Here is a 26,757-nt window from a genome sequence, read left to right as displayed (position 1 = left end):
TATATGAACCTAATGTGTACTTCATGATCTTTATGTTTCTAGATGGAGGTTATGGAACTTTGTGTGTTGGGGCTCGAGGTTTTATTATCTGCAATCCTCTGCTTCTGGTTCGCTAAAGAACAACGTGCCAAATCACCACAATCAAGCTGAAGAAGACATTTGAGAAATAAATACTTCAAAATAACTATTTGTAGAGGACCAGGTGGTTTTACATTAGTGCTTAAAAGAAGTCAGGCGACTTATTTTTTGTTTTTACATCAAGTGTGGCTTTGTGTTCTGTCTCTATTGCCTCTATTGGAGCTGAAAGCCCTGCTGAACAGCCCCGGGCTGTGGTCTGCGTCTCATTTGGACTGAGAACAGAAAAAACTTGTGGTAAATGAATGTCAGCTTCTCAGGTGAAGAGAAAAACCCACTCTTCTCTCCTCAACCTCTGCGTCTCTCTGTGTAACGGTAGTAATGGGTGTCATTGTGTCTGTCTATCTGCGAGGGTCTCTGCGTGTGGTTTTACACTTGTGCTTTGTTATCAGTGGAAATATCTGCAAGAGGTTTTCAGCTGCATTCATACTTCCAGCTGATTTGACACGCAGAAAGTTTTACCGAGCTATGAAGGATTTGTTTGTTAGCCACTGATGGAAATGTCAAACTTAATAGTGTCAAAGAAAATGAATACAACAACATGTTTTAAACATTTTAATCACCTGTACAAACTTGTCATAACACAGGACTGGCAAGAAAAGAAAAAAAATATGACAGTACAACATCGTCTGGATAGATCCGCCTGCTATTTTTTTGTTTTGTAAAACACATTTAAAAAAACTCATCTACAATATAAACACTGATTCATACCTAGTTCATTAAACCAAATGTACAGACCACCGACGTACCATCATTGTATACTATGTGTCAATTTCCAATTTACAGAATTACAATGAAATGTCATATAATAGTTGAGCTTCATCCATTAAAAGTCTTCGTGCTACGAAGCTGGACTCCTCTTATTTCCATCTCCTTGTCCTGATATGCAAACTGATGTGGCTTCAAGTAGCATCCGGCTCGAGGACTTCACAGCTACAAAGAAAGGAAAACACAAGAAAGGGGATTTAGAAAAACATCTTTTCTACACATGCACTCAAATTGTTTTACTTGACTCAGCATGCACTATTAAGAATGAATCATTTGGTTGCGCTAATTTTGTAAAACTTTTAGTAATGACCAGGCATCAGTGTTTCTTACAAGATCAAGGAGTTGAGGAAAATATAACTCAAAGGGTTTTTTTGAGCTAAAGTCCGTTGGAGGATGTAACAAGTAATACAGATATGTCCAACTGATGGGATTTATATGCAAGTAAAGGGAACACATAATGTATTTAGCTAAAGCAACGCTATTGTCAAAATGTGTACATATATAATGTCTCTCTCATACTTAAAAAAATAAGAGTTTAAGTCCATAACATTGATTAAAACTTTAAACTAAATGTTTATGACTAGATTACTTTGCTATTCACAAATTAGCACTGAATGGAGCTTCAACAATGAACAAAGAATGTTTCTTAAAAAGTAACAGTGAAATATGAAGCAGGGGAGATTTTGGGGAAAGCATTTCTAAATGCATTAAAAATAAAAGACAATACTTTAACCTTTATCAAAACATATGAAGAAGCAAACAAATGTTTGTTCTTTACTCTATTTGATCAACATTTACACATATTTAAGTATTTAAGACTACTTTTGGGTAACACTGGTTTAAAGTTAACATTACATCTAAAGCAATATCTAAACATGAAATTATAAAAAATAATTGTATGGATATGGATATTTTATTGCCATTTAGGTTCTACAACAAAGGGCAACTCTGAAATTCTTATTTATTCAAAATGAATTTGTTATTCAATATAATGCTGGTATTTGCATGGTAATATTGTATACATTAAATCTTCTGTGTATTGAGGTTATGTAATTCAACATTAGAAACAAATAACAATAAGCGGTTTGTCAAACAACACAAAACTCAGGCATCAAAAAGAAATAAAAGCATAAATGCATTCCAAAGCCCCAAAACAAAAGGTTGGAACGGAGCATGCGTGTGTTCAAGCATAAATAAAACTCTTGGCAACATATTTTTCATGACACAAATTTCACCCTCATTTCGGACAGATGCACAGAAGAAAAAGAGCGGACGAGGAAAACAAGAAAAAGAGCCGGGAGTTTACAAAACAACCCCCCCCCCCCCCCCCCCATCAGGAGGAGACCCCTCAGCACACACTGCCATGCAGCACACAACACAGGCACCAAAAGCACATTTCCCCACAGATTAGTAGTCAGTCGGGATTCCTCACAGTTGTTAATGGGGCTGTGAAGGGAACAACACAGACGTCCGCTCTGGTTTCACCGGTTACTTACTGAGCTAAAAGCCCTGAGCTCTGAGTCAGACCACAGTAGAGAGGCCTACTGCTATATGAGAGGTCTTGCTCTGGTAAAAACAAAACAGCAAACAGGTGGTGAGTTAAACTGAAGCTTCACATTTTCTCTACCATTTGAATCCTCCAGTCTGAAGTGCAAATAAAAAAATCCCCAATCATTTCAATAATTAGTTGTCCCACACTGGTTATAATGTGAATGTGAATAATGTCAGTCTCTTGTATAGTTTGTTTGATTCCAATATACGTGGCTGTTTATGAGTAGATCGTTTACATGAGACAAATGTTAATGAAGAAAATAAAAATATCAAGAATCAAGGTTCAAATGTTTATAAAATGACTTTTAATCCTAAACCTCTTCACATGACCAGATGTCAGTGCATAAAATCCTGGCTTTATTCTTCTTTAGGCAAATAATCAACATGGTGCTAAAATGTTTCTAAGTACTATCCTTTCTAACCTCTGTTGTCTTTGTTTGGGTATGAAGTCAAATGTTTAAAAAAAACAGAAGCAAACTTTACTCCATCTAAAGAGAATAAAGAAGTTTTGAACAAAACAAAATATACCATAGGCCCAATACTTAAATGCTTTTCCCCCTGTACCGGTGGGAATACAGTACATGTTGGGCCAAATGTTCCATATGAGTAGATGAAGGCTTAAAAGACTCACAAGAAATTTGGAGAAGAGTTAAAGGGTTTAGATCAGATCTCTAAAAAAAGTCAAGATAAGAATATGGTAAAAAAAAAAAAATGGAAGTACTTCATGTGGTTAACCTTTCTGTTATTGAAAAAGCAGAAGTATAACAAATCCATGCAAATGTTCTGAGTTGAAGTGTTAAAGGTAGGCCTAATCTAAAACAAAATATAAATGGGTGTCACCGAAACTATAGTTGATCTAATGCTGTATTTCTGTAAATACCCTCGCATGAAACAAAGAGATGTATGACATCAGGTTATCTTAGTAGAAGACGACCACAAGGCAGATAAACAAACACTCACTGCTGTGATGAACTTGGTGCCCTGGGGTTGGAGGTCTTCCTCTTTCTCGAATATCGAAGGAGACGCGATGGGGGAGGGAGGTGTGGAGGAGCACAGGAAAGAGGGGGGCTCGTTGTTGTTGTAGGAGTCCATGACGACGCCGGGGTGCCCGGGTATAGTGAGGGTGCGCAGCCCTGTTACACTGTCACTGGAGGTGCCCTGAGAGGATGTCTCTGAGCTCTCAATGACTGTTACACAACACAGAGAGAAAGATACATTAATACTGTAACACTAAAGCAACACACAACTTCATTCATTTCCTATTGAGGCAAATGTTTAAGGAAGTTCAGTCAGTGTGCAAGCAGTCACCAAGTTAGTCAAGAATCTTATTTTATTTTTAAGCTCTTATGTGAAGGACTTTGGTAACTCCTAGTGGTAGCAGCACAGAAGACACTGGCAGACAGTGACTTGGAGTGGGTGAATATGAATACAGATAAGAATTGTGCACTTTACATTTTATAATAATTGAGATCACTTTCATCTGATCTGCTCATTTTGACATTAAAGGGTCTGTTTCAGTTTAAATTAACTCTCCTTTGATTCAATGTTGTAAAACAGTAAAACCTGAAAAACTTACATGGGGGGGGGGATACTTTTTATTGGCACTGTGTGGTTTGGAAAGTGCTAAAAACAAGTTTTATGATCAGATGTTTATCTGCTTTAAACTGTCTCTATCACCCAGATTTAATGTCCCTAAACATCAAAAGTCGTTGAGTTTTCTGCTGTAAGACGAACCTGATTACAGCCGCTTCAATTAAGTTAGGTTGGTGTTAAATTGACAGCTCAGAAAATACTTTCAGTAGTAAAAAGTGAAGAGAACAATCTGGAGAAAGCACATATGAGCTGCAAATGTTGTGCCAAAATCCCTCTAAAACGGCATTTTATGTTCGCCAGTTTTTTTAATAATTTAAATAAACAGATTCAATTCCTGACTTTATTTTCCTAAAGAGAAAATAATGGGTAGCAGCAGTAAAAATAGCCACTCACTCATGGAGGGCTGGCTCCCGGTGTCCTGCTCCAACTCATCTTCCTCTATGCAGTCGTAGGGCCACTGGGCAAAGGAGGGAACGCTGGTCACTAGGTACGGATGCGTGTGCGGGTGAGAGGGTGAGGAGTAAAGATGAAGATTGAGCGAGCCTAGCAGGGAGGAGGACGACTGGCTGCTGGAGGAGGAGGTGCTGCTGTTGGAAATGGTGGAGTGAGGTCTCTTGAACGAAGTAGCATGTTCAAACGAAGACACCGCGATGGATGCCCGGGTCCTAGACTCTGTCGGTAGAGACAAACACAGTGAGCTACGAGATCGTGGGAGGGATGAAAATTCCTGTGGTTGTTAATGACCATAATTAAGACATGAATCTTTAAAAAAATAAATATTTACAGCATCTCTGGTGAGCCATGAAAGAGGAGTAATGTAAAATAATGTACTGCGGTTGTAATGACTTCAAATCAGCATGGCTTGGATTACATCTGGTGTGTTAACTTGACAGAAGTCTCATAATACTACTTGCATTTAAATACATGAAAGCTAGAACCTATTATTTGTGGTTTCAGCAAAGAAAAGGAATTGTGTATCTACATGATTACAGGGTGACTCATGATAGAGTGAGGAGAAAATACGTAAGGTTGACAAGAACAGCTCACCTGACCCCTTCATGATATAGTCAATGGCTCTGTCAGAGATAGCTGCATCACTCGGCTTGATGTCCATAAAAGGCTTGCTTCCGATCCCCATGGATACCATCTCCTGCATGCGCAACTCTAGAATCCAGAAGTGCAAATCTTCAATGACAAAGTCTTTGTCTTGCATGGGATGAAAATGTAAATGACACTGATAAACACCTCTGTTTCTGAGCGCCTGCCTCCACAGGATCTTCCCTATGATGGCTGTCCACACAGCCTTGACCTCTGCGGAGCTGGCTTGGAGTATAAACGTGTCCTGTGACTTCCTCCGACGGAACCAAATCTCAAAGCGTAGTCCGCTGTCGCCAACATTTTCAGTCATACCTATCTCTGCAGTCTAAATAGAAAAGAACACCATTAAAATGTTTTGCTAATATACAAACAGAAGAAACTACCAAAGAAAACCCCAATGAACTCTTACTTTGAAGGACTGTTTATAGATGTAAAAGTCATATCCTCCTTCTATCTTCTTGGTCTTGCTGAAGAGGATGAGGTCTTCAAACAAGAAGACGTGGCGGAGGTATTTCCTCCGTCCACACCAGACTATGAACTCATCCTGGCAGCGGAGTTGACCCTGCTCTTTTAGGTTCACCTGGAGAGGAAACACGGCCGTTAACGTGCGTCAGAGAGGAACAATACAATTCCATGTGGGACGCTGACCTCACTCTGCTGTATACATAACAAGATGACCTCAATTTAAAAATAGTTCTACTTGCTAGATTGTCTTATAATGATGTTAAGTAGTATTTGGTTTTAATGCTGACTTCAAAATATTCATCATAGCCCATGTATTTACATCACAGCCTCGAATGGCATCCATCGCCAGCAGGTCGTTGCCATGGCGAAGCTGAAACTTGACCATCTCCTCTGCGGTGCGGAGGTCGCTCAGCTCCTGCTCCTGGGACTGACTGCACTCCTTGATCAGGTCTTTCAGCAACAGCGCATATTTACTCATCCTCTGGATGGGTTTCAGCAAGTAGGACGCCAAGTCCATCTTGTCTCCAAGCTCCATCTGCATATTCTGGAGAGAAACACGGTGAGGGTTAATATCGTTATTGCTTTTCCTACAGATCAACAGTCTTTTGAATATGGGGCTACTTATGCAAATGTCAAAGATGTGGTGAGTCGTGCAAACTGAAGTTCAATAATGTTTTCTTGTGTGCTGTTTAGCACAAAATGTTTTAGGCAAATCATCAATATCACTATAAAAGATACATTTTTGAAATAACAACAATATATCAGCTGATATTCATTTTTCAACATAAAGACATAACATAAACAAACATTTCATATAAGGATCCCTTAAACTTGAACATTAAAGAATTTTGAGAAGCATATGAACTGTATGGCACATTTTAAAATTCTGAAATAAAAAGTAAGTTGGATCTTTTGTGGAGAATTTATTTTTGTTTTTACATAAATGGGGGTTATTCTTCCAACTGAATAAAAGATAAATATGTGTTTATGCGTTGTAGTGATACATGCATCCATTATACTGATTAATTTCTTACCACTTATTGCTGTAATGTAATCCGATCTAAAATCCATAGCATTCATCATTATTGGCCATGTCGAGGTATTGCTCTCAATCTGATAGACCTTTTGTTATCTATTTATTTGGTGTACAACAGAAACATCTTGCACTTGTGAGCTGCCGCTGGGGGAGGACTGTTAGCAGAGTTTCCAGACGCACCTTAAAGAATTCGTTCCCGTGGCTGCTGAGCAGAGCGTCGGACTGTGGCTTATTCTTGCTGTACAGGGCATACATTCCAAACTGATCCTCCTGCACACAAGATTAACAAGTTACAACACTGACTACAGTAAGAAGTAGGCATTTCAACATGCTGTTCCAAACACTATGAATGATTCAGCTGCTAAGAGACTCTAAATTAAATTGTATGGGTTCATTATGCCGCCGACGAGTGACTACATGGGTATGCAAACAACAATAGAACAGTGTGATAGTGAAATCCTGACACTACGCTGATAACATTGCGTTAAGTTGTTTTGAAAAACCCCAGTAAGTACAGGTCAACACATCATTACAGTCGACGTTAGACCTGAGTGCTGTTTTTAGGCTGTCAGTGTGCCGCCTCAGGGCACTCCGACTGACTGTCTGGACTCACGTGTCTGAGAAAACAGCTACTGATGGACAGCGGGGAGTGGGCGCTCGACTCCAGCTCCTTCAGGAAGTACTGACTGTGGAAGTCCCACAGTTTCTCCACATTCCCGAAAATGATGCTGCGCTTCCCCCGCAGATCCTGGGGCAAGTCCAGGCGCTCCATCTCGGGGAAATAGTGCTCAATGATGTAGCTGAGAGAGCGAACGTACTCCCTCTCTGTGGTGATCATCTCATCCATTATGTGCTGCACTTTACTGGTGAACAGAAATACATGACAGGGTTTGCACCATTTGTCGATCAAATCAAATTCCAGCATCCCAAATAAGGATTTGCTTATTTTCTCGGCATTATATTATCATACATTAAATATTTTAGGACTTCTTAAACAATAACTAAACCATATTTGTCAATGAATTGTCACAGGGAAGACTAGATAAAATCCCAATATGTGACTTTTGGGATTTTAAAGCACTTTCCAAAAAAACTTAACTGGAGTTCTCCTCACGAGTTGGTCATTGTATTTTATATCTTGTATTTTGTCCACGCTCTATACATAGATATAAAAATAAATATAAAGTAATATTCCAGTTTATGTTTCGTATCAGTGGTTCACTTCCTCACCTGCTCTGTTTCTTGACATCTCCGTCACTACGTCTGTTGGGGATCCTGGAGGGCGTAGACATACTGCGGCTGCGTCCTAAAGCGGGGCTCGTCACGTCAGGTCTCTGCAGCTTCTTCTCTGCAGACACGTTATTAGCCACCTCCAAACCTTTGATGTACACACCTGTGTAGCCGTGAATGTGGCTGACGTCTGAGTGACCACTGTCCCTCGGGGTCAGCTCAAAGCTCAAGGTCTTCTTCATGATCTTCTTCATTGGCTGCTTGCGGAGGCGGGCGGCCCCGGAGTAGACGGGCTCCGAGTGGCAGGAGATGGTCGAGTCGATGGTGCAGTCGCTGTCCGTGTCGTCGAACATACATGGACTCTGCCTCAGTTTGCTGTCGCTGTCGGGGGAGAATGTGAAGTGTGAGGAGGAGGAGATTGAACTGGTCGGGCTCTTGGAGAAAGGCCCTGCCGAGTGAGGCTTGTTGTCCTCAAAAGTTAATGGTGTAACAGGTAAAAGCACACATGCTTTCACTACATGCTGTTCTGTAGTGGAAATCTGGCTTTCTACAGTCTTTAAAGCAGCCGCAGTGTCATCGGCCGTGGAGTTGTCTGCTGTCATGGCTCGGGCCAAAGTCTCTTCCAACTGCTGTTTGGTCTGCTGACATTTGTGCCACACTGTGTTCCACTGCTGCAGCTGCTGAGGACTCTCCAGGGACAGCACCATGTTGTTTAGGGTGCTGAAGTTGTCCATCGAGAACTTGGAAGCCTCGGAGTAATAATCCTGCAGGATCAGCACCACAGATGGCGAAAGTGCGGCACCCGTAGTGTCCACACTCAGCTGATGGAAATAATCCTGGCAGTGGTCCATCCACTGGTTTGCCTAGAGATTTGAGAGGGCGATTAATCTTTATATCATAGTTAGAGACACAGTATGGTTAATCCTCACATAAAAGCTTTTTTGGAATATGAAAAATAGCTTTGGACAGGATATCCACATTAGTTGTTAATACTTACCGAGTCATAGAAGTCATACAGGTTGGTTAGGATGTCTAGCTGGACCTTCCTCCTCTCCACTCTGCTTAAGATGGACCCCAGATGTTGCTTAAAGTCAAGCAGAACCGAACCCGGAAGAGACTCTGGAGACTCTTTGACCAGCTGCAGGCCATGCCTCTGCTGCTGCTGTCAGGATGACGACCAAACGGATCAATTTAGCACCGATTGTCATCTCACAAGTACACGTAAAATGTATTTTAAAACTGTGGCCATATTTACCACCGACTCCTCCAGAAACTGTTCCAAGCTCTCTCTCATCTCCTTAACTTTGTCCACAGACAGAGTTAGCGATTGTAAAGGAGTGAGCTGCTTCTCTCCCTCGACACTGAACCAGAGTTTGATCTGGAAAGAGGAGATTGTTTATAAATTGAGTATCCCATTTTTGTCGAGGGAGAACAAACTCATGAGAAAATCTGCAGCACAGATGACAATGTAAAGAGTGAAATAGTTAAAGCTCACCTGTTGTGTTTGCTCCTCAAACTCGCGCACCTCCAGCAGGCTCTCTAACTGTTTCTGAGACTTGTTGGAGAGGATCACAAGCTTATGGACTTCTTCATCGACTTGGTTGTACAGTGCATTCAGCATGTCAACAGCATCTCTAAATGAACAAAGAAAACAATAATAGGTTAGAACAGGTTTCACTCATATTGACTCATACTGTGGTTGAGCGTCCACCCATTCTTCCTTCAGTACCTGTAGTTTTCATTCTCAGAGGCCTCTTCCTTCCTGATGCGGGCGAGGACAGTTCCTCCTTCTAGACGCAGTCTGTTTAGACGGGTGTCATCGAGTACACACTTCATGAGGTGCTTCTGCTGTTCTATCACCTCGGACACCTCCTGAGACAAACATGCACAATGAGACACCCCAGGTGAATAGGATAAACATTTGAACTAATATATATATATATATAAATAAATAAATAAATATATATATATATATATATAAAAATAAATAAATATATAAATATATATATATATATAACCATGAAAGAATCTTTATTTTTGTATGACAAGTTTTCTGATATGTTTGAATATGCAAATGAGTCATTATCTTTTTAAATATGCGATCATTTGCAAATAAAATTCAGAACAGAAATCTGAACATTGGATAAAGCCCATGTATTATTTTGTTAACATATTAGGGTCAAAGGGAATTTTGGATATCTCTCTGTATCCCCCCATAAATCAGAAAATACTGTCAAGAGCCATTTAAAAAAACTATGTTCACCTTGTTTTTAGGAATATAATTTTATATAAATCAGATGAATGATATACAAAACCCTCTGTGAAAACCTTCAGAATATAGATAGGAATGAAACTAAAACGTTTGGTGTTTACTGAAGTGGATGATTTCTGGCTCAGAGTATGAGAAAAACATAATTTTAAGAAAACAGCCTTTAAAGATATGTATTGTAAAATGTCCATACATTTTGCAAGACACTACAAATGAATAGGGTAAACTTTTTTATAAATAGATATCACCTTGAAACTTAAGTTGATAACTTATATTAAGTATTTTATTGCAAGTTTTCTGAAGTTTTAATTTTAGTTTAAATGTGCAAAATATAATGCTAACTTTTGGTGGATTCAGGAGAACTCTACAGATGCAAATAGACAAAGTTAGTAAAATAAACACCTAAATGTGTATTTTGGATGATGTTTTTTTACTAGTTACAAAGAAAACAAAATGCTGAAAAGGATGCAAAAACAAAGAAATATCTGCTTTAATTCAATCTAAAAATAAATCCCTGTTATTGACCTCAACAGCACAACAATCATGGAAAACTAAAACAAACTCCTGAACCGTTTACTCCAGTTAAGAGGGAAAGAGGCCAGCAGAGAGCTATTGTGTGTCAGTGGAGAGACGTAATAAATCAGAGAGGCCAGACTGCCTGCAGGAGCTGTGGTCTAACCTTAGAAGTCTTCAAGTTGCCGCTGTTGCTCAGGGTGCCGATGGACTCCTGGAGGGAGGAAATGGCCGCGCTACAACTGCTGGCAAATGGATCAATTTTCTGTGACAGAGAGAAAGAGATGATGGGAGATTATTAGCACTAGCAGTGTCAAAACATCACAAATTACTGGAGCCCGTTGCCATCCTTAAAAATCTGCAGGCTGCTCTGAAGAAAAGTAAAAAAAAAAAGTTAATGTTAAGCTAATATGCAACAGAAAAACAGTATTACCATATCACACACGCAGGCCATGTTTCAACTGGCTGAGAAAAAACAATTTATTTTAATTACATAACTTTGGCAAAACATGCAATATAAGAAAAATAAATCTTAGTAACAACCAGCATCCAACAGTGTGTTTTCGAAAGGTATCCCCACCCTTGCCAAGCTCTTAAGTAAGTTTACAAATATGTTTATAATGCCCAGCCACCTGCGTCACACCCACCTGTCTAAAGTGGATCCAGTGGCTGTGGTTGTAGTGGAAGGTGCCCTCCAGCTCTCGTGTGAGCTGGGTTTGATCGATGTGCTTCAACAGGGCTTTCAGAGACGACAGCGTTTCAGTCTGTTGCAAGAGAAACACAAACACACACGTCTGTGTCATCATGGCCTACAGCAATGATATTAGATAAGAATTCATCAAATCTTAATCCAGCAACAACTATCAAATCTGAATGATTGCAAATCCCTGATCAAATCTAGAATTCTAGCAGGCGTGAATACATCCCTTTACTTCTCATCCATCTGATAATAGAAGTCTTTATTTACCTGAACATCGATGTCTCTCTCAGATTTGGCTGCCGTCTCCTTGTCCACCAGGAAGAGAACAGTGTAAAGTGCATTTGATGTCAACGCCTGAGAAAACACATGCACAATCAATTATATCGTCACTTATAATGAAGAAAATAAATTATAATACATGTAGATGTAAAAGGCTTATTTAAAGTGACTTATGATGGATGTTTTGTGATTAACAGAATTGTGATCTTGACATCAGTAAGAAAACTCATCACCAAAACATAATGATGATATGTCTCTTGTAAGTCGGCTGCAGCCAACCCTCTCTCAGTGTGTGGTTAAAAACAGACAAGTGAGCACAGGCTTCCTCAAAGGAGGCCTGAGGGCAGCTGTTTTTCAGAAAAATGTCTTGGAAGTGCAGTCACTACGCATTTAAAGGTGTGCCTCTTTAAAAAAATAAACTATGCCATAGTGGTCTTCACTAATATTTAGGTGAGAGCCACATTGATAGGACAAAGTCAATAGGAGAGCCACTTTTACCGCAAAGTATGAAAAGCTACATCCAGTCATAAAAGGCATGTCTGCTTATTAATCTGTCATCTCACCCAGAACATACAATATGCAATGCAACCAACCAATGCATTCATTAAAAGCAGGATTAGTTTAATACTGGGATGATGTTGTCAAACTCTGCAAACAATATTTCTGCTGAAGCCAAAAACAGTGTTTCACAATGTTTGAGTCTGAGAAGTTTTTTTGCCCGAGCCAAAATCCATGCGATCGCAAAAGATGCCTCAGTTAATCGTTCAGCTGTATTAGTTGTCCTGTGTTTGAGCCTTTGTTGTCCAGAAAGAGAAGAAGAAAGCTGCTCTATTTTTTATTTATTTATTTTTTATCTATTTTTTATTTATTATGTGGTTTGATGCTCCAAAGACAAATCTGAATTTCCCTCGTGTGTCACGCTTTGTTTCTGTCCACCTGGTGTGTAACTCTTTAATAAGAAATCGATCCATTGTACGTCTGTAGAAACACGCGCTAACTAGCATGTAATGGTGAAACAAGTCGACCCGAGTCAAGCTAACGCAGGTATGAAGTGCCAGGTTGGTCGTAGTATCCTCCAATTTAAATGTTCAAATTTAGCGATATAAATGATTTTTTAGCAAATGTCCATATTCATAAGCGTGCTTATGCTAACTTATTTTTAATGAGCTTAAGTTTATTTATTTAAATACTAGTCCACCACGTATCTACCCGTCCAAGAGCGCTGATAGACCGCCAAAACTGGCAACTCCGCAGTGAGTCAGTGTTCCGCTGAGCAAGTTTAAATATCTTGTTTCTGTCTATATTTGCATCTTTTATCAATTATTATTATTATTATCAATTATTTGTATTATTTGTAGGCTAATAGAGCAGACACTTTCTGTGTTTTTATGGGTTATATGTAATAGCCCTGCTTGTTTTAAGTGTTTTTATGAAATATCTGTATTGACTCCATAATCATATCTATCACCCCTTTATTTAGCCCACTGCCACGCGAGCCACCAATTAAAGCTTGGCGAGCCGCGCAATGAGTAACACTGCCATAGACTGAGAGGTAGAACAATAATAAAAGTGTAAAGAACGCCATAGTGTAATATCTCTGAGAGAGACGCAGAGAGACAGCTCAGAAGACAGCAGAGATTTAACAGGGCCTGAAATATCTTTGGGCGTGTGTTGGAGGATAATTGCATATTTTCCACTGCGGGCTCACCTGCAATTCAGACAGAGATGACAACAGAGCTGCAACAGGCTGCTGCCTCCTGCTGTCTATCACAACAGTTAAGCCTTGATCACGCCTTTCTTTCCTGAAACCAGTATTACAGTTAGAGCACTGTCTTTGTCAAACACATGACTGCATTCAATACCATATTTAGACAGCTAAGAAATTGGTACTGTCTGGTAACTGAGGAAAACCTGAAGTATGTAATTATTATATGACATTTGTAGATGGGTTTGGAGAGTCCAGCTATTTCAATTACACTTAAAAGAAAATAACAAACATCTAACAACGACTACTAGAAAGACCCTGTGAGACAGACAACTAACGCTTTGTTTTTTAACTAGTTTACTCACAATACCCTAAAATTACTATCTTTTTCATTCATCTATAAGTTCTAAATAACAACTGCAGTGTTAAGAAAGATTGGAAGATGCTAAGCTATTCTTAACACAAACAAAACAAACCCAGAGTATGCATGACTTACCGCAGCGTGGAGTAGTAGTAGCCCAGTAAACAGGTGAGGTCATTAACCGTGCAACTCTCTCCTGCCCACACCTGAGCTCTCGTGCACACCTGCAGCACTGCCCTCCCACTGCGATCTCTGTTTCCTGGAAGAGAGAATGCCAGCAGGGGGTCAACATTTACTACCCACAGGTCAACTATCATTTTCTATGTGAGGAATGTTTAAGCTTCAAGCAGCTCAGTATTATCACTTCAATGTTATCCTCTATGTGGGATCAGATACTGATGCAACAACAATGGCCTGATAAATGGATACCCAGTTTTGCTTTTCAGCCGTTTACCACAGACCTTACACAGTGCAATATTATCCAGAAAGAAACAACTAATGTTATAAAAACTCAAGATTCACAAAAAAGATTGTGAACTAATTTGAGGATAATGTGGACAAGTGGTATATCATGACTTAAAGGGATTTCTTTACAAATTGATTATTATTATTGTTAGTAATATTATTATTATTATTATCATCGGTGTTATTATTATTATTGGTGTTATTATTATTATTGGTGTTATTATTATTATTCTGATTATTATTGGTGTTATTATTATTATTATTGGTGTTATTATTATTATTATTGGTGTTATTATTATTGGTGTTATTATTATTATTATTGTTATGATTATTATTGGTGTTATTATTGTTATTATTGGTGTTATTATTATTATTATTATTGTTATGATTATTATTGGTGTTATTATTATTATTATTATTATTGTTATGATTATTATTGGTGTTATTATTATTATTGGTGTTATTATTATTATTATTATTGGTGTTGTTATTATTATTATTGGTGTTATTATTATTATTATTAGGATTATTATTGGTGTTATTATTATTATTATTGGTGTTATTATTATTATTGGTGTTATTATTATTATTGGTGTTATTATTGGTGTTATTATTATTATTATTGTTATGATTATTATTGGTGTTATTATTATTGGTGTTGTTATTATTATTATTGGTGTTATTATTATTATTATTATTATTATTATTGTTATTATTTGTCATCTAGTAGACGCTCGTATCGAGAGCGACTTACAGTGAACTAACTACAGAGACAGACAGTTCCTCTGGAGCAACTCAGCGCTAAGTGCCTTGCCCAGGGGCACAATGGTGGCAGCCCCTGGTATTGAACTCACAACCATCTGGACTGGAAAACTAGACCACCACCACCTCCATTACAAGTTAATAAGCAATACAAATGTGTTATTTATTGTTAATTGAAAATAACTGAAATACATTAAAAAAAGAAAAGAAATTTAAGCAAAAAGCAAAGTTTTTCTATTTTCATTACGAGTGAAATATGATGCAGTACAGGCCTATTGAATGAGTTTTCCTGTTAGACAAGCTGTTAAAATGAAAGCCGCTAATAACAGGATGTGTCCCCTACCTGGCAGGATCACAGCACCGGATGTGAGCAGCTCTTGATTGACCTCTGACACCAGCTTTGGGAGGGCTGAGGAAGAGCCTGATGCTGAAGCCGGCCTGAGGGCAGTCCCATTGGCAACTTTAGGACTGAGTGACTCTTCTCCACTATGCCTGTGTCGTCTGCCCTCACTGCTGATGGTGTCATCTCGCTGTCCTGTGGAAAAAAATATAAATAGTTGGCACATATTGTAAAAGTGATACTTACTGAGCCGCAACCATTTCAAAATACAGTACAATCAATAGAAATGAGAAGCTTCCTTTCACCTCGGTAGTAATCGTAATACCTCATGAATCAAGTGTTTATCAGTGGTGAGGTAGGTGTGCTCTCGTAGTGAGTTCACTCTGACTCATCATGGAGACCAGGTGTGTAGTCAACCTGACTCATGAGTACTCATGGCGTTGTTAGACTCTCTTATCTTCACGTCCTCGAGGCTCTGTTTATAGGAATGCTGTGCCTATCCTATTCCTGAGGCAGCGAAACACAGTACATCTGAACATCCACTGGATACTTCACTGTGCTTTGGCTAAGTACTGTACAAAATCTATAGCACAGTATACAGTAGAGCTGCAACATCAATTTGTTGATCAACAGAACATTAATCGGCAGCAAATTTGATAATCGATTAATCATATCAGTCACTTTACAAAAGTGCCCAAATTCTCTGGTTTTAGCATCGAAGCAAGACATCTACACATGTCACCTTAGACAACACATCATTCTATATTTTCTGATATGTTTTAGACCAAACGATGAATCAATTAAAATAACTGGGATACATTTCTTGCATATTATTTGATAATAAAATAACCATTAGTTGGACCTGAAGACAGCTCCAACAGTGCAGCTCATCTACGTTCTTCCCTACTGATATCACAGACTTTAACTCCTCATTCATTTAAACTCATTTGTAGTAAAAACATAGAATTTACTACGAAGTCGAATCGTATGTCTGCCACCCATGTTACAGTGTAGAAAACCAGGCTGTGACAAATGTTAACACTTATATTTTATGAGAACATTTAAAATACCATATAATAACACTGTCTACAGCCACGCTTGTGGCTATGTGTGGCTATAATTAGGCACACTGATGCTTTGAGCTAAATGCTAATACCAAAATGCTAACATGCTGGTGTTTAGCTGGTGTAATGTTTACTGGGTTCACCGTCCCCCTAGTTTAGCGTGTTAGCATGCCAGGATTTTCTATTAACTTCTCGTCTCATGTAATCATATACTGTAGCTACAATTCCAGTGATATATAATCATGTCAGTTCCTTCAATGTGAGCATTAAAAAGAGTTTAAACACAATAGTAGTTGTTGAGATATTTCAGTCTGGACTAAAGCGGTGGACTGACCAGCTGACCGGCAGACCGACGTTCCCATTTCAAGAGCCACAGTCCTAAACTAGAGAGGTCCTTTCAAAAACATCCAAGAATGAATAGACTTGGAAATGAACATAACACCTTGACATGCTCACTGCTGGATCTGTAAATATTTGTGTCTGATGGACACCTGTTGTGTGTTGTCTTTTTAAACAGTTTGAGGCCTCTTGTATTGTCCTGCTCTGTTCTGTGACAGTAAACCCTCCCAGCTCAGCCTCTATTGTCTTCAAACAGTCGGTGCATTTCCTGTGCGACTGTGTGGCCAGGCTTGTGTTTGCTGCATGTTTCCTAAATTGCTTTGTTTTCAGAGGAAGTGACAAACATAGAGTAAAGCCTCCTGAGTATTGTCCTGTGTGAAAGTCTGTGTTTCGTGTAGTCTGCGGGACACATTTGAAAGCTGTCGAAGAGGCTAAATCTGCACTGGTTGCTCGAGCTTTGAGTTACCGATCACGTAATCCACAGAGGATGTGTTTTCATATTGCAGAGTTTGCTGCATCATATCATGAGTAATTCAACCCTCCAAGAGTAGCTCTTTCAGAGTGCTGTGAGTCAGAGCAAGTTAGGTCAAGTTCCTGGACTGAATGGACTCTCCAAAGACACAGGCATAGTTTGAAAGGCTTTTTTTTCTTCTCGTGGATCCCCAGTGGCTGATTGATTCACAAAAGAAACTTTTGTAAATGAGGCAACCCATCTGGGATCAGTGCAGCCCCCAGCCCCAATAACACTGTAGGGTCATCTCATTGTGGGATGCTGGGGTCCCTGTGGTTGGTTTACAGGGTTTACAGGATCCTTTGTTGCCTTTGAAATGTCGTTGTGGGAAACCTGCTTTGCAACAGCTGAAACACAATCCCCTCTGAGGTAATCTCAGGAACACAACAGTGATGTGATTTAACTACTGTATTTTTGCTGCATGGTGTGTATTTAACACATTTAAATGAACATATATATATATATATATATATATATATATAATCACTTTTTTTTAAAACAAAATCAGTACTCACATCCTTAGCTATGGTCTAGGCATTGTCAAGGGTTAAGATTTAAATAAACTCACTCTGAGCTTCCACCTCACATTTCAATTCACGGAAGAATCTGTGTTTTCTAAAAACAGCATGATTCCCTTGGTGGTACTCTCACTTTGACGCTTTCCTGAGCTACCCTGTATGAACCAACACAACAAAAACAGAGTGACAGTGGTAAAGAAAACACAGGGTTGGGAATACAGTAATGTTTCCAGGGTAGGGCCATACCTGTACTGCGAACGTGCCAAAGACTACACAGAGTGGACTTTAAAAAGCTATCTGTCACCAATGACAGCGTCAATGCTTCAGGGTTATGAGCTGTTTAAAATCAGACTCCAACTGCAGCTACCTGATAAACTGTTGTAAGCACTCCTGCTGCAGGGTATGGTTACACACCCTGGTGAAAAACACCATTACCTGGCTTCCAAGAGTGAAACTTGGTTTTCACAACCTTAGGTTATGTTATTTGATAAGTGAGTCATGGACTGTAATTATGATTCAAAAACTGTTGGAGAAAACACAACTTGTCAATACTGAAGACGGCTAAGATTCTGCAAAGGACCATAACACGATAACAAAATGAATTAGTTTGAACATATTTTTTGAATATATTTGACGCTCATTCTTACTGAAGATGTAAAGTGTCACAAATGTGACAAAGGCAAGCAATCTCTATAAACATGTCTGTACTGTAGTTTTTAGAAAACGTTGCTCAAACAGGAGAAAATAGTGTATTTATTGGGGACTATTTGCAGCCGTGGATTAATACACATGTTGGTGCTCTAGTAAGAATAAATGGCAGCAGCATGGTGTGTATCGCATGGTGTGACTGCGCTCATTGATGTGTTTTTCAGTTTTTGAAAACAATTAAGGTGTGTGGCAAAGAGGAATAAGCTATGTCATGATTTGGTTAAACAGGCAATACTTGTAGATGTTGATTTACGTATTTTCAAGAGATTCGAGCAAAAACATAAACATTAGAAAATTGCTTAATATTTTATAAGTTGGTCATATGTTTAATGTTTAAGTAATTATAGCTGTTAAACAAGTGTGGAGTAAAAAGTATTATTTATTATTAAGAGTGAAATAGTAGAAGTATCTCAAACTGTACTATTCAAGTGCAGTACTTGAGTAAATCTACTTGATTACTTTCTACTGCTGGTAAAACCAACATGTATTTTCATGTAATATAATTAAGAGTAACTTAAGTGTGATTTTTTTTGTACATTGCGACAGCAAAGGTTTGAACATCAGTGCAGCATCACATACCTGAGTCCTCTTTGCTGCTTCTCCTCTCAGAACCTGGCAACGCCGCCTCAATATCCAGCTTCCCAAAACGAAGAGCGTAGCCATTCATCAACTTTTTGGGGGAGGTGGTAGTTGAGCCTCCAGAAGAGGATCGTTCCCGGTGGCCTTTAACCTGGCCTGCCTTGTTAGTCCTCTCCAGTGACTTTGAACGTCTTTCTGCCCGTCTCTCTGCGCTCCTCAACCCCCTCTGTAAGTAAAGTAAAGGTGTGCTGGGCCTAGAGTCATCCCCACTGAGCCAGCTCCTGCTACCCAACCTCCGAGATAAGAGTTCTCTGGAGGAGGTCCGGGTATCAGGGCTGCTGCCTGGTGTCACTGTGCCCTCTCTTAGGCCAGCACTGTGCTCCGGGCTTTCCTCCAGGATGGATTCAGAGCTGGACCCGAGGCTCATGGGGTTCTGCAGGGCCTCCATGTAAGATTTCCTGAAAAGTCTCCTGCTCTCAAATTGAACAGAGTCTCTTGGGAGGCGGCGTCGAGGGCCTGGGTTACTAAGGTCTGTGCTAAAAGAGAGCATCTTGGATGCTAGCCCTCTCTCTCTCCCACCACTTTCCTCAATCCCTATCTCACACTCTTCAGTGGTTCTTTCGATTTTAATGATGGGTGTAGCAGTGTCCGTTGCACCGTCACTATGGTTCTCACTGTTGGGGTCCATGCGGTGTCTGTTTGGGGAGTTGGGCTCAGAGAAGATGGAGTCAGCTCCCTGAGAGTGCAGGGACTCTCTGGAGCTGCGGTGGCTGTCCAGAGTCCCCGTGGATCCGCTGGTGCTGCAGGTGCTGAGATGGCCGCGAAAGCCACCTCTGCTGCATCGTGCTTGCATGATGGCGTCTGCCGTGCTGCTGACAAATAGTGGGTTGACCACGTTCTTCCACGGCGTCCTGTACACAGCCGTACCAGTGGTAAGCAGACAGTTCTGTAGCGGGTGCAGGTTTCGGTCACGTGTTACATTCTGCAAGAACTCAGCTGTGAAGACGCTGCCATACATGCTCTCTGCGATGGGGACTTCTGTAATGGCCTGCCCAGTGACCGACAGACATTTTATCACAAGCTTGGCAGTCTTGCGGCCTAAAGGAACAATCTGTAGGTAGAAGTCTCCTTGCCTTAGTCGCACTTTGTGCAGAGGGGAGAGCTGCAGGACGACTTTCTCGTGGATGCAGAGAGGCCACCCCTCATGATAGAACAGCAATCCTCTGAACCTCACCTGTTGGAAAACAGAGAAATCAGTCAATGCCCACTCCCATAAAAGATTATCATCTGTGTCATTGCTCAGCTGTGGTACGACTGACATCTGCAAAGCTGTGTTCAAACACATGTTTAACTTTAATGGAGTTGCAAGATGTTTTCATGGGACGCACAGGATGAATCACTGTCAGCGATCACTCGACTAAAGAGGAAAACCTGTCTGATCAGGCCTGGTTTCGCAGCAAGCACAACACGGATCTTTTACTGTGACAGAATAAAAAACAGAACCTGAAAAGCAAAGGCACTGTGCTCAAGGGTTTGCTTTTTCATCTCTTATGAATGTCAAGGGAAAGACTGAGGATGTGATCTTCCTCTGAAGCCTCTCATATTGCCTGCAATACAAAGACTCTCATACACGGCGAGCTGTTCTCAGGGGCTAGGCTTAGGTTAAACTATGGCTATCGTCAGAGTGTAATCACCACGGAGATGAATACAGAGGAATAAGGTTTCAGTGCTTTGGTTGTAGAGCCCTAACCCACAGCAATCAAAGCTTGTGAGAGAGAATATTGAATTTCTCTTTGGACCCAAGAGTCCATGGCAGCCTCTCAAACAGACCACAGTTTCCCTCTGTGTCCCTATTCAGAGAAAGATGGCTGCTTTTCAGCTTGTTTTCGGAACAATCATCAACTCTGTCTCAGTCTAATGCTCCCCCTTCCCACTCAGCAGAGATATTCACACTGTTCTCACATTCTTTTGTCACAAACATTTTTGTCTCATCACTTCAGTCGCTTATCTTTCACGATGTTTATTATACAATGTTTGAAGTGTTCAAGGAAGGACATAGGGATTAATGTTTTAGTAGGGATTGTAGTGTGTTTTTCCTTGTTGTGTGTGCCCTTTCTCAACATTTTATTGCCAACAGATTGAAGCCAACACTCCTCCATGAAATCACTAAAGTTAGTACCAGGCATATCTCTCACTATGTTGTTCAGAAATAAATCACAGTAGGTTAAATCGATTTAGGTGCCGCATATAACAACAACTCACGCCAGTTTCTTGTTGGATGATCTGCAGAATTCTCTTGGCAGGAAGCAAGAAGTCAATGAGGCAGCGGAGGCCGTCTCCTCGATACTGCCTTTCCACCACACTGAAAAGCTGCCACAGGACAGTGGTAGCGGTGGCACTAAAGGGGCGGTACAAGGCCGACAAGGTGCTCTGGATACAGTTGTCCAAAGACTCAGTGTCCTGGTGGGGGAAAAAAAAGATGGATTAGGTTGGATATCTTTCAAAAGGTAAAGCTTGTGCTAAATATGTCATGGTAACAAGAAGGCTCAAAGCCACTTAGACTTGGCAAACACTAAAACACATGCTACAGGGACACGACCAGTGGTTCCCAACCTTTTTGGCTCGTAATCCCTTAAAACAAAACAAAGTCTACATCATCACAGGTTATGGCCTTGGTGTGAAAATGGGCTGTGAGCAGGCTGACCAAAGAAGGATTTTTCCCTCTCTGTGTTTCATTCTAAACATTTTCGGAAGTGTGAAGTAGTGAACATGTTCAGCTTTTAACAATGAAATAAAAATAAATAGAGAAAAGGCACAAAAGGATAAACACACATTTTGTTGAACAGTTTTTCATTACGTATGTCTTTAGTAATCCTGTAACCCCTTGGAACCTTTGAGGGATCCCAGCCCCCAGGTTTTAAACCACTAGTCTGGAGTGCTTGAAATGCAAACAGGTTACATTTAAACAAGACTAAGAGCTAAGCAAAATGCTAAACTTCGGTACGCTAACAGGATCACACTGACAATGCTAACATGCTGATGTTTAACAGGTATGATGCGATGTACATCATTGTAGTTTGACATGTTAGCATGCTAGGATTTTCTAATTAGCAAAAAACACAAAGTACAGCTGAGGCTGATGGCTGATGGATTTCCTAATAAATGTCATGGCATCCGTCCAATAGGCTGGCTGCAAGGTATTTCACTAAAACCCAGAAATGTAAACCTTCTGGAAAGGTCAGGGGGGTCACGAATGTCAGTAGGATTCATCCTCTGGGACCTATGAATGTCTGTACCAAACTTCAAAGCAATCCATACAATAGTTGTAGAGCCAAATATCATACAAACGTTGTCCAACCATGAGCCAATAACAAGGCATCTGCTTACAGTACATAAATTCAACTAGATAAAGCAAATGGACGTTACTGAGCATGATCCCACTTAGTCAGACAGTGAGGAAGTTCGAACATGACAGGAAATGTCAGCCATGATGGTCTTTCCATCATCGAGAGGGGAAACACCTGGTGGGAGTATCGTCACTGTAAGCGGACACAAACAGCAGAACTGGAAAGTACAGACTGGACTCCAGTTGCTGCCGGGATGGTGCAACGATACCCACTAATAACAACCATGTCATCTCTCATTTATATCTGACCCCTACGTGACCTTCACCGACACCCGTCCCGACCAGAACAGATGACATGTCCGAAGAGTGTTGGTTACAACTTGTTCGGGGATGAGAAGGGACATTTGGGATTTCAGCAGCTCTGGATGAGGTTGACCTGGTCTGGTAGTTATGTTCACAGTTCAGGTTATGACCTTCCTCTCAGCAGTCGGAGCCAAGGCCAAACATCCCTCAGCTATCTGTCCTTCCCGAATGGAACACAACAGAGGAATAGAGACATCTGCCTCCAACGATAACCACACAGATTGATAGCAATGCCAGGGAAAGTCCCACACTATGACAACTGTGTATCATACTGAAGAACGTGGGGGTTGAGGACGCAGCTCCTAAGTTTTGCTTGAATGTCTCCGCTGCATTTACATTACAATAAAAGTGAGTTTGAAAAAAGGGGATGCATAGAAATCTAGAGATCGCCTGTGCTCTGGCAAATTTAACCTGTCAGACAGCCCATGTTTCACCCTTTGTAGGATCTGTCCTGTTGATCTAAGCAGCTCAACACCATCAATTAGAGGAGAGTGAGTACAGTTCAGTGCATTGGTACACATGCCACGACTCTACTACAAGGCGCTCATTGTGCACTCCGCCTCTCTAAGTGGTATGTGCTGTACAGTGTTTGGTGCCCTGAAACAAAACGCCCATCTCCATTAGCAGTCAGCCTGCTTTTAGCGAGACAAAAATGTCTCTGGGCATTAGTCACTGTTGCACCCGGGAGGAGAAGAATAACATGGTGTTTTATTGGAGGAAAGCTAACAATGGGAGGAAAGCCCTCACTACATTGTTGAGACACACCAGTAAGTTTCTCTTGTGGTTTCCAAGGCAGAAAAAAAACTTTGGTAGTGACGGAGGTAGTGTGATTAAGAACGATTACTCATCATAGTAGAGACTTGAACTCAATGATCAATCAAATGTTATTCAACCTGTTTCACAGGACTGGCATTCCATGTAATCCAATGCTACAATATGGAAACAAAAGCTGCACTTATCTGAACAATAGGTGCAATTTCTACATTCAGAGTAGTGGCTAATATTCATTAGATCATCACTCTGTTGATAATTTATTACATAAGGTACGACGTGTATTGCTTTTCATTGTCAGGAAGCATTTGAAGCATTTCAAAAAGTGTCACCTGGCTAGTGGGAGACATATCTGCGTGTCTCAGCAGAACAACTGAGCTTAGCCACCAAAGCTGAGCTTCCCATCCGCTCTGAGCCACAGAGGAATGCAGTGTGTATGGTTGTGTATGTCTAGCCTCAGACCCTCAGCCAGGACAGGAACAGATTGGGAAGTCCCACCCTTTCTGATGCCAGGTCTTTGTGAGCGGCCGCCTGTGTGAGGGAGGACTGAGGCGGTAATTAATGGCTTGAAGCTCCAGGTGGGACACTTGTCTACACCGTCAGTAAACCAGCTGTTCAGAAGATGCACAGAGCCGCTAAGTAGGTGAACTCAATGATGGGGTTTTGTTTTTCAATGAAACAGGAAAACATAGAGGCTTGATTCTCTTTAATATTAAGTTGTGGTGGAAACAAATATTGCAATTTAAGTTAAAGTCTTTGAGTCACTTCAAGTAAATTATATAAGAAACATTAAATATGCCATGGGCACATGTTTCAATTCATTAGCTGGTAACTAATACATAACCTTTAAAAGCAAGTCTGAGACCGCAAAGTGGAAGAAGAAAAGATTTAAAGTCAGAGCGATGGAAAGAGAGAAGGGGTGCATCACAGAGAAAGAAAGAGTGAGAGACGTAAAGAGACAGAGAGAAAGCGAGCGAGAGTTGGTCACTGACATATTTAGTGGGTCAGGGACACAAAAGGCGCTGCCTACCAGGCCTCCAGTGGAGCATGAAGCCACCAGGGGAGTGTAACAGGAGAGCCCTGGAGCCCCCATACAGGCTGCTCACTAACCAACCTGCTAACAGCCTCAAAGGCAGCGGCCTGACAAAGGCCACAGGTTGCTCAGACCTGCCCCGCTGCCAGGTGCCAGAACGCCAACAAAAGCCTAGTGAGACCTTACTATTGAACCTGCAGTTTGATTCAGCTTTTGATCCGCACCAATAGAAATCCTATCTTATGAGAGGAGGAGAGCCGATGAGAGGGGCTGGGATATAAAGTATAAAAAGATCAGGAACTAATAACTCCTCATAAATTTAAGCTGTAACGTTACTTATTAACGGCAGAAAAGGATCTTTAATCAAATATTGCTCTATTAAATTTGGTTTATTGGGAGCTATCAGTGCAGTTTGCAGATCTGCTTCTAAACAAGTTTCTTAGCTAAAGACTTATACTTACATATCTTAGTATTAAAGTAACAGTGAATTACACTAGAACACACACACACACACACACACACACACACACACACACACACACACACACACACACACACACACACACACACAGATACATAAGACACTAGAAACTCTGTGTATGCACACTTCAGAGCACGCTCTTCAGTGGACAGCGACATTATATTAGAATGGCTTTGTAAAAAAGACACTTTAGTAAATGTCATAATGTTATCTCAGCAGATAAACTTTAACACAGAGAGGCCCACACTGATTGTGTGCCAAACACAGCTGGGTCCGTGAGGTGACGGCAAGATCAACAATAATGGAAGTCTGGAGGTGATAAACTGGCCCACCCACAGCACAAGTTACTATTTTGAAATCTTTCATTTCTATTTTAAATTCTTATGGTTTGTTGTGAAGTAAGAGAAACATATCTGCTAATCATCAGGCTGTATGATATGTTGAAAAGTGTACGGCCTACATAGAAGGACATGATTTATGTAGTTAACTAATGACTTTGTCCCACAAGATGTAAACAACATTGACAGGATATTGTTGCTGAGCAGCCCTGACAGACGCTATAGATGGATGTTGTACTGTATAAAACACACACACATTCACACATTTGATTATGCCTTTGCATAAAAGAAAACCCAACAACAAGAGGACAGAAAGTGAATGGAGGTCCTTCAACCAATCAGAGCGGTGATGAGCAGTGACAGGTGAGACAAAGGAGACTAACAAAGTCTGTTGATACCTCTGCAGGGTAAATATAGCATGGGTGCATACCAAAACAAGTGGGAGGATGATAAAGGAAACTGACTTATCAGAAAGGATACAGGATAATAGATAAATTCAAGGTTTGAAATACATGTTATTTACGAGTTACTTTATGGGTTTAGCTTCCTGCAAAGACTGCACACATAGTTTGTCTTTATTCGCCGCATTCAGTTTATAATTGTCATTACACAGATATAGAACATGTTGAAGGGCCATCAATGAGGAATTACACCCACATGCCCTTCAAAGTGAACACAGAGTACTACAAACAGGCCATTATCTGACAGCAGCAGACAAAATGTTGCTGAAAATGAAAACATTTACACACTGTGACACACTAAGTTATCATACTGAAACAAATGAGAAAATAAAGACATAAAAATAACAAAACTGAATGAAAATGAAGGGATCTGAATATATATTGACTAATAACATAATGCTGGACTATCACAAACCTTTGACTCCTGTCTCCCTCACTTCATGAATGTCTAAAAAGCTACCTGCTTCTGTGTTTTGGCTAAAGAGCCAAAAGTCAAACTATTGTCTGTCGACGTGCTGAGACGTCCACTACACACACACACACACACACACACACACACACACACACACACACACACACACACACACACACACACACACACACAACACAGTCAACAACTGAAGCCAGGTTTAGACTCGATACAGAAGAGTTAAAACGTGCAAAAATAGACAGAAAGAAGCAGAAACTTCCAAAACGTCTTAGTAAAACTGCAACGAAGACTTATTTCAAACTCATACCTTAATACTCAGGTAGTTGTCACAACTCCGGGACTTTGCTCTGGAGTGCATTTTGCCCAGTGACAGCATTTAGGCACCAGAAGAAATGCCAGACATTAATTATAAGCAAGTGTCATTAACTCCAAACGCTAAAATCCACCAGTGTACAATCCAGTCTGTAAGTGCTGAAAGTCATTGCAGTGATATCAACAGGTCCCAGTCTTTTCTCTCTCCAGCTCCGTCTGTGTGCTGTGGTGTA

The 26,757-nt window shown here is 40.4% G+C and overlaps 1 protein-coding gene across 4 annotated transcripts; it reads right to left on the bottom strand.

The window, feature by feature from the left end:
- Window positions 1-676: 676 nt before the first annotated feature.
- On the bottom strand, window positions 677-26,757 carry plekhg4b (pleckstrin homology domain containing, family G (with RhoGef domain) member 4B). Of its 4 annotated transcripts, none has more exons than XR_003833740.1 (24): window positions 26,520-26,588; window positions 21,252-21,449; window positions 18,990-20,223; window positions 15,274-15,465; window positions 13,839-13,962; window positions 13,346-13,439; window positions 11,626-11,712; window positions 11,306-11,422; window positions 10,825-10,923; window positions 9,606-9,748; window positions 9,372-9,510; window positions 9,132-9,254; window positions 8,874-9,038; window positions 7,877-8,739; window positions 7,260-7,509; window positions 6,827-6,916; window positions 5,930-6,154; window positions 5,555-5,725; window positions 5,293-5,470; window positions 5,095-5,211; window positions 4,441-4,719; window positions 3,415-3,641; window positions 2,336-2,469; window positions 677-1,068 (listed from the first exon to the last, which is right to left on the bottom strand). XR_003833740.1 is itself a non-coding variant. In XM_029452111.1 (24 exons), exons 1-23 carry the CDS (start codon window positions 26,586-26,588, stop codon window positions 2,425-2,427), a joined length of 5,229 nt encoding a protein of 1,742 aa, XP_029307971.1. In that variant the 5' UTR covers window positions 26,589-26,757; the 3' UTR covers window positions 677-1,068; window positions 2,400-2,424. The 4 variants fall into 4 exon arrangements, 3 of the variants coding, with proteins under 3 accessions (XP_029307971.1, XP_029307972.1, XP_029307973.1); XM_029452111.1 differs by having other exon boundaries at window positions 2,400-2,469; window positions 26,520-26,757; XM_029452112.1 differs by having other exon boundaries at window positions 2,400-2,469; window positions 8,874-9,035; window positions 26,520-26,757.

The sequence above is a fragment of the Cottoperca gobio genome, chromosome 16 (genome assembly GCF_900634415.1).
Source record: "Cottoperca gobio chromosome 16, fCotGob3.1, whole genome shotgun sequence".
Lineage (NCBI taxonomy): Eukaryota > Metazoa > Chordata > Actinopteri > Perciformes > Bovichtidae > Cottoperca > Cottoperca gobio.
This window is presented reverse-complemented; position numbering and strand designations above follow the sequence as displayed.

Bases quoted from the DNA above. Each gene is read 5' to 3' on its own strand.
- plekhg4b (XM_029452111.1), bottom strand. From the start codon at position 26,588: ATGCTGTCACTGGGCAAAATGCACTCCAGAGCAAAGTCCCGGAGTTGT. The intron at 13,440-13,838 runs GTAAGTCATGCA...TACTGGTTTCAG, and splicing joins TACTACTACTCCACGCTGCG to GAAAGAAAGGCGTGATCAAG. The intron at 9,255-9,371 runs GTGAGCTTTAAC...TCCTCTTTCCAG, and splicing joins TTGAGGAGCAAACACAACAG to ATCAAACTCTGGTTCAGTGT.